The following is a 12,904-nucleotide window of genomic DNA, read 5'->3' as shown; positions in this document are numbered from 1 at the left end:
GCGTCTTCTTTTGTTAAGCAGTCTATTTCAAGCTATAATAAAAAAGATAAAATAACATTCTCTTTATATTAACTTTTGTAACTGGGGGAAAGGAAATAAATGTTTATAGGTTTCTTCCTACATTATTATGATGTAATAAGTATGAATATCAATTCACAATAGCTTTAACTTTAGTGTTTTAAATTTGTTTTATTAACATGCAGTTAATGCATGCAATATTATAATGAAATCTGCAAAACGTCTATGTATTTGTTTTTTGCAATAATAGATATTACAAGTACAAAAAATACCTTTATCTAAAATGAATCAAATATTGTCAAAGAAATTTGTAAGACAATATCACAACTCATTATGATTAGTTTTAATAACAACATTAATGTTTGATTATTCTTCCAATAAATCTCAGAATCATTCTACATTCTAAGCGTTGAAATGAAGTTTTTGCTACAATTAATCAAGTGTTGTTTGATAATAGATCTCTAAATGTCGTATTAATTCAGCTTTTCCAGGACAATTGATTTAACCCTTGAAATCAGTTTGAAATTTAATTAAGTTTGATTGATTCTCTGATATGTGTTTTTCTTTGATTGATTTTCTTCGCTGAGATAGTATATCCAGCTTTTTATAAAAATAAGACGATATATGTGGTATAATTGCCATTTAGTCAACAATCTGTCAAACTTTGTCACGAGGTTTCTTGAAAGAAATTGTTTCGTTGCAGTAGATTAGTTTTACTTCTATACAGCAAAGTCCCCAATAAAGTACAAAAATAATGGAGACTATAGAAAGTTGATAAAATGACACAGTTAACACTAGTTAAAAACAACCTATAAATAGGATATTTCAGAACTATAGAATTTATGTAAAAGGTGATGTGGGGCTATATTTCAATGAAACAAATCACAAAAATACTGTATTGTTTATTTGAATTTTGGTTATTAGACAAAAAGAAAGTTTTCCTGTCTGTACAGGTCTGTTCATTTGTCTGTCTGTCTGTTATTAGGTTAAAAATATGGTTATTATTGCACATTTTCATTTGAAGTAAAATATTGAATATACATGTACTATGTTTATGCTAAATTGTGTTTTGATCAAGATTTCTTAGTTTGCTGAACATGGAAATGTGATAGTTAAGATGTAGTATGTTGGTCTATTGATGCATATAACATGTACTTGTTTTATTTATATTTATGCCTTACCATATGATTTTTTATATAACTTGTATATTTTGTACTTTTTTCTTTTGCAGAAAGAAGGAGTAAAAATATTTATTTTATTGTACAAAGAAATGTCAGTAGCATTAAATATCAGTAGTATCTACAGCAAACATATTTTATCAAAGGCATGTCCAGAAAATATTAAAGTAAGTTGCTTGAATGGGAGGATTAATAATTTTATTACTATTTTACGAAATTTCCCTTTGATCTGAAGGACTGATATCATTTCCTTTCTCAGTACAATAGAGTAATATGAAAAATTATTGCTAGAAACTAAAGCCACACATGCTGTTGTCAATGAAATTAACAAGGTCATAATAGATAAATAGTAATCAGGGTTGGCAAAAACCCGGGTTTTATGAGTATTGCCCAGCCCAGTGGGAAATACTGGGAAAACCCGGGTTTTACTGGGTTTTAGTGGGTAATACTGGGCAATACTGGGTAATATAAAATATTTGTCTGAATTTGAAAGAGTATTCAGTGATAAACACAAATGCAATACATTTAATAAGATATTTATACTCTATTTTGTTTGTTTAGCATTTGTCTAGATTGTCAAACTGTAAATAGAAAGCAAATAAATCATTTTTTTTCATATGAATATAGCTCCTATTAAGAATTAACAATTACATGTATTAAAGAAACATCACATTTGAATAATGTATATGTACTGTCATTAATTAATAAGTAATTATTCAGATTAGAACACAGATTTGTTTATGTAACAATAATCAGTCCTTTCAATTTTATAAGTGTTAATGGCATGACCCTGTAGGGTGTTTATTTAACAATATGAATGTATAAAAATTAAAATTAACAATTCACTTCAAAACACTGCAATAAAATGCATTTTTCAAAGTTTGGATTATTGAAACAATACTTGGTAATTAAAAGGTATCTTTAAATGTGCAAATCTTGTATTCTGCTTACGTATAAAATTGATAATGAAGAGAATGAAATTTTCTAGAAATGTCTGTCAATGGTTATCTGTATAAAAAGTATATATTTAGCTGTTATACTATGAAACTATAACAAGTCTTTACTATTTTGTGTTAAAATAAGCTTAAAAAATCTTATTGCCCAGTAATGCCCACTATTACCTATTTCTGGGAGTATTGCCCAGCCCGGGAAAACCCGGGTTTTCCCGCCCGGGAATTCCCGGGTGGGTAATACTTTGCCAACCCTGATAGTAATACACTAATTATCATTGGTCATCTCAATTTGATTGCTTTTCTCACTTTCTCCCTACTGGGTCAAGCAAGAAAATCAATCTCATTGAGATGACCTTGCAACAATAATCTATAAATATGCTTTAAACGATAAGGATAAAATTGATAATGGAAATGGGGAGTGTGTCAAAGAGACAACAACCCGACCATAAAAAAAACAACAGCAGAAGGTCGACAACAGGTCTTCAATGTAGCGAGAAATTCCCGCACCCGGAGGCGTCCCTCAGCTGGCCCTTAAACAAATATATACTAGTTATATATTTATATATATGGTATAATTGCCATTGAGACAACTATCAAAAAGAGACAAGGAAATGAAGAACAATTTAAACAACTCCAGGCCACCATCTATAGCTAGTCTCCATGATCAATATTGAGCAAAACCCATACTGTATATAAAGTAAGGTATAACAGAGAGTGCACAAATGGAAAACAGTTCAAACACAAAAACAATGGATACATCTATTCTAAAACAATAAACAAAAACAATAATGGCACCCAACCCCCAAAATGAGAAAAATATTACTATAAAAAGAAGTTAAGAATGTGCCCACTTACTAATAGATTTGGTAAATTTTCATGAAAGTTTAAAAGATCACATCATATGGTGGATACAAAACATAGTTTAACTATTAATAAAGATGAGGATCAGTTGAGTTTTAAAAACTTGAAAAAAACATTGGAATGTTATCAATATCAAGATTATTTAAGAAAAAGCTCTATATTTAGATATTACGACATCCTGATCATGGTGCTGGTGGTGTTTTACTATGGGCTCATCATGAGAAAATTGTATGTGTGGATCAGAAAGTAGCATTCCTTGGTGGCATTGACCTTTGTTATGGTCGGTGGGATGATGCACAACACAAGTTAGTAGAATCATTATTATGGTACCAGAGTATTGAGTAAAACTAGACATATATACCAAGAAAATACAGGAAAAGGGATATCCCAAATTATTTAGATTGTAGTAGACAAAGTAATATCATTTTACACAAATTAAAAAAGCTGATTATAAAAGTAGACTTTGATAAAGTTGCATGGAATTAAATTTCTGCATCACATCAATAGCTGCATAGAAATAATGCTTTGAAAATTTAAAATGCAATTTTTTTTTGTAACACATATTTTTTTGCAATTCTTTTAATAATAAAAAAAAACATAACAAAAATTCATATATTTACAGTACATGTATTTGATATAACATTGCTAAGAACCATGTAAACTTATAAATATTTTTTATATTCACAGATTAACGGATTTAGGTTGTGTTATCTATGACCATGGCACTTCTGTTCAGGTAATAATAATCTGCATTTACATGACATGTATTTAAAAATGCATTATGACACCAGCAATGAAAATAAGCAATCTTGTATTTGTCAATCTTTATTTCAAGGACATTATTTAAATCAGGAGAACAGAAAGCAAATATAAAAAAGAAGATGTGGTATGATTGCCATTGAGACAACTCTTCACAAGAGAACAAATAACACAGTAATTAACAACAATAGGTCACTATGCCCTTCAACAATGATCAAAGCCCATACTGCAGATATGACTTTCATATTGTACATACTCTAAATGGTTAACAATCTTGTGTTAAAATCATCCTAATATACAAACAACTCATTAAAATTAAAATGGATTCATTAGAATCTAAACACATTTAGCACAGTCTGTTAATCTATTTAGATTAGATCTATAACTCGATTTTCTATAACTGATACCGTGTCTAATCTATGTAGATGGCAGAATTAGTAGTATGAATTTGTTAGGTGTGCTAACAGCTTATAGTAGTATAGAGGATGAAAAAGACATTGATAAAATTGAGAATGGAAATGGGGCATTTGTCAAAGATTAATACTTCTCATTTACAGTTAGTTTTTTTCTGTAATTTCAGGTAAATGGCCAAGCTGTAACAGGTGAGGATAATAATGAAGGCATAACTATATGTGTTACGCCACCTAGTCCAAATCGTCATAAAGATTTATTCACTCCAAACGAGTTTAAATCTTCGCCAAATCAAACAGATAATCAGGAACCTTGTGTGTGTTCAGGACACATAGCAGATCGTCCTCATGGCTATGCTTATGCAAATGATACTGAGGAAAGTACCGCTGATATCAATCAGGAAGATGCTTATAAACATTCAGACTCTGTCATTCCAAATATATTAGAAATAGATGTGCCTTCAGGTAACTGTGATTATAATTCTGAGGATGAGGGAGGGGACGATGGGACCATGATTGTTAACCAACAGGAAGTGTCTGTGACAGTTCATGAGGTCGATTCTCAACAGTCTAACGATGAAAAATTGAGAAATATTGTTAATTATATGCAAAATCAAGCTTTCGCTTCTAAAGCTAAGGCTGTAATACAGAAAAATGCTCAAACTACTTCCAATTGCTCAAAAGTTCAGGAAGACAAAATCTCCCAAAGTGAACATAAGGAGGATGAAAAAAATCATTTGATAAGACAAGAGGAAATTACAGAAGATACTTCAACAGCTGACGGCATACCAAGACCTAAGTCAGCAAAAGAATTTAGGATGGAATTAGAGAAAAATAAAAAACAAAAACTTAAAAATAATTCCAGTGAGAATAAAAAAGATGAAGGCAGAAAGAGTAAGACAAAGTCTAAAATCAGTGAACATGGAATAGTTGAAAAAGGATTCAAAAAATTAGAAGAGGATTTGCCAGTTTTCATTGATCCTAACGAGCAGCCATTAAAGAAAATAAGAAATGATTCTGGAGAGGTTCAAATGAGGAAAAAATTACCCTCGCCTATGGAGGTTAAGGAAACTTCAACAAAAGTTACAGCATCAAGGGAGAGTTGGGCAAAAAAAAAGTTACGAACCTCCTTATCAAAAGCTCATAGCAAGGAAGATAACAATAATAAAGATACACCTCACGACGGTGAGGAAGAAGTGGATGAACACATACGTAAACGCTGGCGTTTAGTTCTAAATGTACAGAAATTTGAATCAACACTGCAACGACCTCAAAAGATAGCTGGATTTCCAGAATCAAAGAAACAGCCCCTATCCTCCAAGATATCATCTAAAATTGTAAGTATTTGATAGAAATTGTAGGTTTAAAAGTTTTTAAGTTATAAGCATATTATATCATGTGATGTGAGTTTTGATTCAAACCAAAGCAATGTCAAGGACATCTTTGAATATCCATAACTCTGATAATGTTAGCTATTAGTTGGGGATCTTCACATGCATTTCTAAGTTACACAGTCCATTAGGATAATTCCCCAAGAATGATGCATTCCATTTGGAGTATGGAATGTTTTCAAAAGGTCTTAAAATATTGCTTTATCCACTAATAACGTTTGTTCAACACCAGTCTTTATTGACAACAACTTTCATTTTTCCTGTCAGTGGTTCTCAATGATCAATCTAGCTTCCTATCCAAATGATAACTTGAAATAACCTATAAATTTAGCTAAAGTGCTGAAAGTGGTGTTAGTACCAACAATCAATCAGTATCCAATCAAACAGTTGAGCACAAAAAAATTAAATTGACATAGAAATATAAGGTTCCTTTTTAATGAAGGTACTGTGTTTTTTTTTCTTTTAAAAAAGAAATTAAATAAAATATTTTTACAGGTTTTTTTTTATGAAGATATTATTTATTTTACAGAAAGATCGAATTAGACATGAAAGAAAAGACAGTTTAGATGGAATCAAAGAAGAACTGGATTAGTAAGTTTTTAAAATTTTTCATTTGTTTTCTTTACTGTATTTATAATGCAAACTGAATATAAGTATTTTCACTGTGCTGATTAATTCTAGAATTTTTTTGTGTCCAGCTGAGGCAACACCTAGGGATAATTTCTGTCATCTTTAATCAATGTATGCAGGGGTGGATCCAGTCATTTAAAAAAGGGGGGGTCCCAACCAAGGATAAAGGGGGATGTTCCAGCTATAAGTCCCCATTCAAATACATTGATTGTCAAAAAATATGGGGAGTTCCTACCCCTGTCAATTATATTTGGTGAATGGAAGGATTGTAAGGTGTTTTTGTTTGTCTGTCATGGTTTATATGACGAACTCATTTTCATAATTTTTTAAGTTTATCACATACTACTAGCAGTAGGTCAAATATATTTGGAATTGCTGTACATGTTTGTCGAGTAGGTTTCAAATGACCTTGACCTCATTTTCATAGTTCATTGGTCATTGTTAAACATTTTGTAGTTTGATCTGTTTCTAAGGTACTATTAACCATAGGACCACTATTTTAGTGTTTCCAATAGTTGTAAGGTGTACATATCTGTCCGGCATGGTTCATCTGACTGTGACCTCATTTTTGTAGAAATTAATGATAGGTTAAGGTGATACTTGAAGCATGACCTTTAACTTACAAAATGTCAAAAGAAATTCAATGATAAATAAAACAGTCAAGACATTTCAGTGTTTACACTCGTGTTTTAAATACAGAATACAATCCACTGTTACATGAATAAGATGTTTGTCAGATATCTAATTTGCAATTGATTTGTTTTCTTTTAACATCTAGTTTAGATCAGGTTTAGGTACACCTTTTAATCATGATTATTTTTCTCCAGTTTAGATACATGTGTACACATTTTAATCATGATTATTTTTCTCTAGTTTAGATGCACCTTTTAATCATGATTATTTTTCTCCAGTTTAGATGCACCTTTTAATCATGATTATTTTTCTCCAGTTTAGATACACCTGCCATCTTACATAAAACTTCTAGTGAAATGAAGATAGATGAGCTAGGACTGGTTGGATCCAGTAAGATGTGGATTGGAAAAGACTATGTCAACTTTATATATAAAGATTTTGTAGATTTACATGATCCATTTGAAGGTCAGTTAAGACAGTAATTAATATGTGTCCATGCTGGATAATAGTTTTGGTTTAAATTATAATAAACTCTTCTTTGTACCTTAAAATTACATAAGACTTGGTGATTAATATAAACAGGTAATAAATAATGATACATGTATATGCATAGATTTCAACTATTACGATTTTTCCATAATTTTTCTGATTTTGTGATCAAAATTACACTTTTATGGTCAAGGTCGAATAGTTACGGATTCCCAGTCAGCGCAGTTCAATTTTGTAAAACGCGTATTTTTATCATTACTTTTCTGGCCTGGTAAGGTATTTAGAAAATGCCAATGTAATGTTTCCGGTTTCTCAGGAGTTGTCAACCTATCTTTTGGAAACTAACTGACTTCCAAAGAGGCAAACTTGCATTTCATGAAGTAGCTTTCCCCCTTTTATACTTCTCCTTGACAAAATGAAAATGTATTAGTTGAGAAAATCTGAACGATTAATGAATAGAATATATACTACAGATAATATGTTTGATGAAACATGTAAGTGCACATCACTTTGCAACCACTCGTCAGTATTTTTTGGGGTAAATGCACGTTTTTGATTGATTACTGAAAACTTTTCAAAATTACGGAAAATTTGATAGATTGTTACTGATTGTGTCAAAAGGGAGTTGGCATCTATGATAGTATATGTAAAAAACTTATAATAAAGACAAAAAATTATTTAACTCCCAACAAAAAAGAGAACTCAGTTTCAGAAATGAAAAATTTTAAGTAGTAGTCAATTTTTGTATATCTACACAGTAAAAAAGAATATCTGATAGCTTGATGTTTGTATTTCCTATAACAAATATATTACAGTATATTAAACACAACATTCAATAAAGTGCAATAATGACAAACCACTGATATTTTTTTATCCATGCAATATATTGAGCCTTGTCCCAGGAGTTACCTTCATGCATTTAAAACTATTGTTAGATTTGTGAATATGATGTGCAGTGTGTATACATGGTATATAAATGAATATGGTGTGTTAATGGAGTCAAATTTATGATCAAAGATGTATCTTATTCTATTTCTATTAGGCTTTTGTGTGTACGTTAAATATTGCTTTTTTCTGTTATTTTAACAATATTCTTAACTTTCCTATTGTTGAATTGGCTTGCAAATTAACATTAGTTGCTTTGCTTTTTTAAGATTTTATTGACCGAACACAAACTCCAAGAATGCCTTGGCATGATATAGGCGGAGTTGTCTATGGGAAAGCAGCCAGAGATGTTGCCAGACATTTTATAGGGCGCTGGAATATGACAAAGGTTTGTAATGTGACTTGTTTTGCGCTATGTTCTTAGTACTTCTTATTTGATACCAATCTTATGCTGCCCTTGAAAATGAGAAGTAATAGCTAGTAAATGAAGTTTCTCAATGCAATTTGTTTTATACTTTATATCAATGTTTTGTTTCCCCTATCTTTTTATCCATCCATAACTTGGTAATACTTGTTGGTAGGCTTTCTCCATAGTTTCAATGTCATGCTGGTGTGTCATCATACAGATAATTATCAATGTCTCAAAATTTATTGATGCAAAATTCCTATGTCAAAATATTTCTGTCTCTGTAATTTATATAAATATGCTCAATTTACATGATTCAAGTTGAATTTTGAAAAGTCAAATTTTCTTGGAAACGAAAAACTACATGCTAAAAACACAATAAGCAACACAGTTTTATTTCATTAAATGAAAGGTTTATTCCCGATTGTCCCACTTTTTAAAATTTTAGAGTTCTGATTGTCCCACATGAAAAGTTCTGATTGTCCCACATTATTTTATGTAGTAAAATGTTCTTAGATAAACAAGGCAACTGTTGTTTGTTTTGCTAAATAAACAAGAATTAATTATTGCACATTTAATATTAATTTTATAAAAGTATAAAAAAAATATTTTTTAAATCATTAGATTGATACAATTTTGATTAAAAAAATATAATATTTCTGATTTATGAAATAGATCTTTTAAGGTCTTGAATTAAACTTTTTCTGAACCTGATTTTTGGGTTTATATATGACTCTAGAAAAATAATTGGTGATGAAAATCATATGGTGGTGCACTTATTTTTGCTACAGCCATTTGAAAGTACCCAATTCTGATAATTTTGTCAGTTTTCATCAAATGTTATCCATTTTTGGGCTATTATCATGAAAAAAATCACAGTTTCACAATTAAACTTTATTTTTTTTATACTTCAATAAAGATAGGGTGGACCAATCTGAATAGAACTAACTTAAAAAAACCTAGAAGTAGGTGTTAATATAAGAAAGTTTTATAAAATTTTATTGCTTTTTTGTGTCAAATTGACCATTCTATTGACTATTCTGAATCACTATTGACCATTCTGTCAATTTGTCAATTTTGGAATTTTCTCTTTTTTTAGAACACAAATCTTATTATTTCAACTTCTTTGTTATAATTGATTGAAAAAATACATATTTGAAAAATTTGAAAGATTTTTTTTATATATGGAATGCACATGCTTCTGGTAAAATCATTTCTTGTACCCCCATCTATTTTCTCTAAATTTGCTGCTGTCTAGAACTTTTCCAGATCAGCCTTTCCAAGAATCACTATTAAAAGTTGTTTTTCCAATTTTCCCATTGTTTTTGCAGTCAACAGGACTCTTCACCAATTATAAAGAAGAGCAATACTTCCATAAGAAATAAGAAGATGTGGTATGATTGTCAATGAGACAACTCTCCCAAAGAGACCAAATGACACAGAAATTAACAACTATAGGTCACCATACGGCCTTCAACAATGAGCAAATTCCATACCACATAGCTACAAAAGGCCCCAAAATGACTAATGTAAAACGAGAAAACTAATGGCATAATTCATGTACAAAATAATGAACGAAAAACAAATATGTTACACGGCAACAAACGAAAACCACTGACTTACAGGCTCCTGGCTTGGGACATAACCACAACAAAGACACTAAGTACAGATCTGAGAGTACTCACAGTACTGACTGCTAGTTCAAAGCCAATAAAAAAATATGCATCTTAGACTAAAAAAAAAATGTTTTTTTAAAAGACTTCATATCATATCATATGATACTTCAATTGTACCTACTATGAGCAAAATAAAATATGTAAATATTATTATTTGTTCTTATTTTGTTCATATTTTATAAGTTACATTGGTTATTAACCTTTGATTAACTGCAACACGCTATAAAAACAAATTAATCATTATAAAAACAGTTCCCAATTGTCCCACATTTAAACTTCCCAATTGTCCCACAAACATATTCCCGATTGTCCCACAAAATTTCATTACCTTTTTACCTGTAATTTCAAAAAGTGGGACAATCGGGAAGACACCAAATGGAATGTTTCACACCTGATAGAATTGCCACAGGCATTGCATGTCATCTTATTCATTACTGTTGCATAAGGACATGGAAAAAAGTGATTTATTTCTTCCTTTTAATGAAGTGTGACCAGACAGTCTGATTTTTTTTTATTGTTTATTTAAACATGATGATTTGGAAAATTCAGTTTATATTAAAACATTTCTTAATATTCTAAAAGTAAACTAAAACTGATAAAAAGTATCTATATTTTTACAATCATTGTATATAATTTAATTTAGCCTAGTATGTGTCTGCTTCAACTTAATGTCTGCTTGAAAGTACATAACAATCATTGTTCATATTTATTTTAAAAAAAGCTTTTCTTAAAATTCAGAATTGCAGAGGCCTATTTTTTAATAATTTTTTTTTTAACAGGTAGAGAAGGCAAAAAACAATCGTAACTTTCCTTTACTGGTACCAAAAGGATACACTCCACATAATCTGGTTCCTCAGGTAATAAGGGACCAGTGCGATGAAGTTAAATCACAGGTTTGTGTAGTTACTTTTAAGCAAGTTAAATGATTTTATGTAAATACAGTGACTTGACTGTTAGTGTTGCTATCCACCAATTGCAACTCATTCAAAATTTTGACCAAATTGCAATTTGTTTTATAAAATCAAATTGTTCAACTGGAACAAATTGTTCAGTCAAAATGTGAAAGTGCAAGGTGATAAAATAAAATATACTTACAATCCTATAAGACTTTAACTCCACTTTATTGATGGTATTACTAAATCTATCAATCTGTATAGTTATATTATAGCCATTACCACTGTTTTATTGTTAATTGCTATAAAAATGTCCAAACTAAGCTTTTATATAGTTTTTCTTTCGAAAAGTATTCTATATTCATAAGAATCACACATTATGTGAATAAAAACATTTCATATTCAGTAAAATATTTGTGAAATTGCAATATGTTTGTAGGAAGGGGAGATAATCTTTTTTGGTTTCAAAAAATGTTTATTCAAAAGAATAGTATTTTAGGTTATCTCCACAAGGAAACTTATCAATAGCATATTGTTATTTCACACATATTTTACTGAATATATGATGTATTATTTTAAATGATATATGATTCTTATAAATATAAAATCCTTTTTATTTTTAATTGCTATAAAAATGTCCAAACTAAGCTTTTATATAGTTTTCTTTTGAAAAGGATTTTATATTTATAATTAAGAATCATATATCATTTAAAATAATAGTATTGCAATTTCACAAATATTTTACTGAATATGAAATGTTTTTATTCACATAATGTGTGATTCTTATGAATATAGAATACTTTTCGAAAGAAAAACTATATAAAAGCTTAGTTTGGACATTTTTATAGCAATTAAAAATAAAACAGTTCACCTTTAGTATGGTAATGGCTATAATATAACTATACAGATTGATAGACTGATATAAAAATACCATCAATAAAGTGGAGTTAAAGTCTTATAGGATTGTAAGTATGTTTTATTTTATCACCTTGCACTTTCAGTCTTGACTGGTTTTCTACAGCAGTTGGTTCAAATTTCTGACCAGTTGAACAATTTGGTTTAATAAAACAAATTGCAATTTGGTCAAAATTTTGAATGAATTGCAATTGGTGGATAGCAACACTTACAGTCAAGTCACTGTAAAATTCAATGGCAAACATCATGGGACAATACAGGGTTTTCGAAAGGGGGCATAACTCTTCAAAATGGAATTAATACTGTGTAGAGACACATGAGATTTTATTTTGGGATCATCAAAATAGAAGGGAGCTTAGCTTATATAAGTTCTAAGCCTGGTATGCACTCTATACTTTATCCTTGGTCTACCACTGAACATATCAAATTGACAATTGTTTGAAAATTGAAGTATTTGAGAGAAAAAAATAACTGCTGTTTTTTTTTAGAAAAAAAGAAGATAACTTGATTTCTTTTGTTTCAAATTGTGAAATAGCAGGCAGTATTAATGATAAGCAAATAATTTGCAGGTAGAAACAATACATTGTTTGATAATTTACTTTGATATATTGTGTTCCAACAATGATATCTTAATGAATTGTAAGTAGGTCCAAATCACACTGCAAATTATGTTTCCCTGCTTTGAAAAAGGGGGGGTATACTGTTGTACCTCTGTCTGTCCATACATCCATCCATCCATCAGTCCGTCCGTCAGCCTATCCGTCAGTCCATCTATCAGTCCGTCAGTCCCATGAATATTTCTCTTCA

At 30.0% G+C, this 12,904-nt stretch overlaps 1 protein-coding gene across 2 annotated transcripts in view; it reads left to right on the top strand.

Moving 5' to 3' along the window:
• The window catches only part of LOC139490803 (phospholipase D1-like), a 57,557-nt gene that overhangs the window by 39,265 nt on the left and 5,388 nt on the right, over positions 1 to 12,904 (top strand). For both annotated transcript variants that reach the window (XM_071277844.1, XM_071277843.1), the window contains 8 exons: positions 1,250 to 1,363; positions 3,176 to 3,315; positions 3,698 to 3,746; positions 4,350 to 5,516; positions 6,100 to 6,161; positions 7,150 to 7,298; positions 8,477 to 8,595; positions 11,069 to 11,182. In XM_071277844.1, the coding sequence (XP_071133945.1) occupies positions 1,250 to 1,363; positions 3,176 to 3,315; positions 3,698 to 3,746; positions 4,350 to 5,516; positions 6,100 to 6,161; positions 7,150 to 7,298; positions 8,477 to 8,595; positions 11,069 to 11,182 (1,914 nt within the window). The remainder of the gene's footprint in view (positions 1 to 1,249; positions 1,364 to 3,175; positions 3,316 to 3,697; positions 3,747 to 4,349; positions 5,517 to 6,099; positions 6,162 to 7,149; positions 7,299 to 8,476; positions 8,596 to 11,068; positions 11,183 to 12,904) is intronic.

Source organism: Mytilus edulis, chromosome 10 (genome assembly GCF_963676685.1).
Source record: "Mytilus edulis chromosome 10, xbMytEdul2.2, whole genome shotgun sequence".
Classification (NCBI taxonomy): Eukaryota; Metazoa; Mollusca; class Bivalvia; order Mytilida; family Mytilidae; genus Mytilus; species Mytilus edulis.
This window is presented reverse-complemented; position numbering and strand designations above follow the sequence as displayed.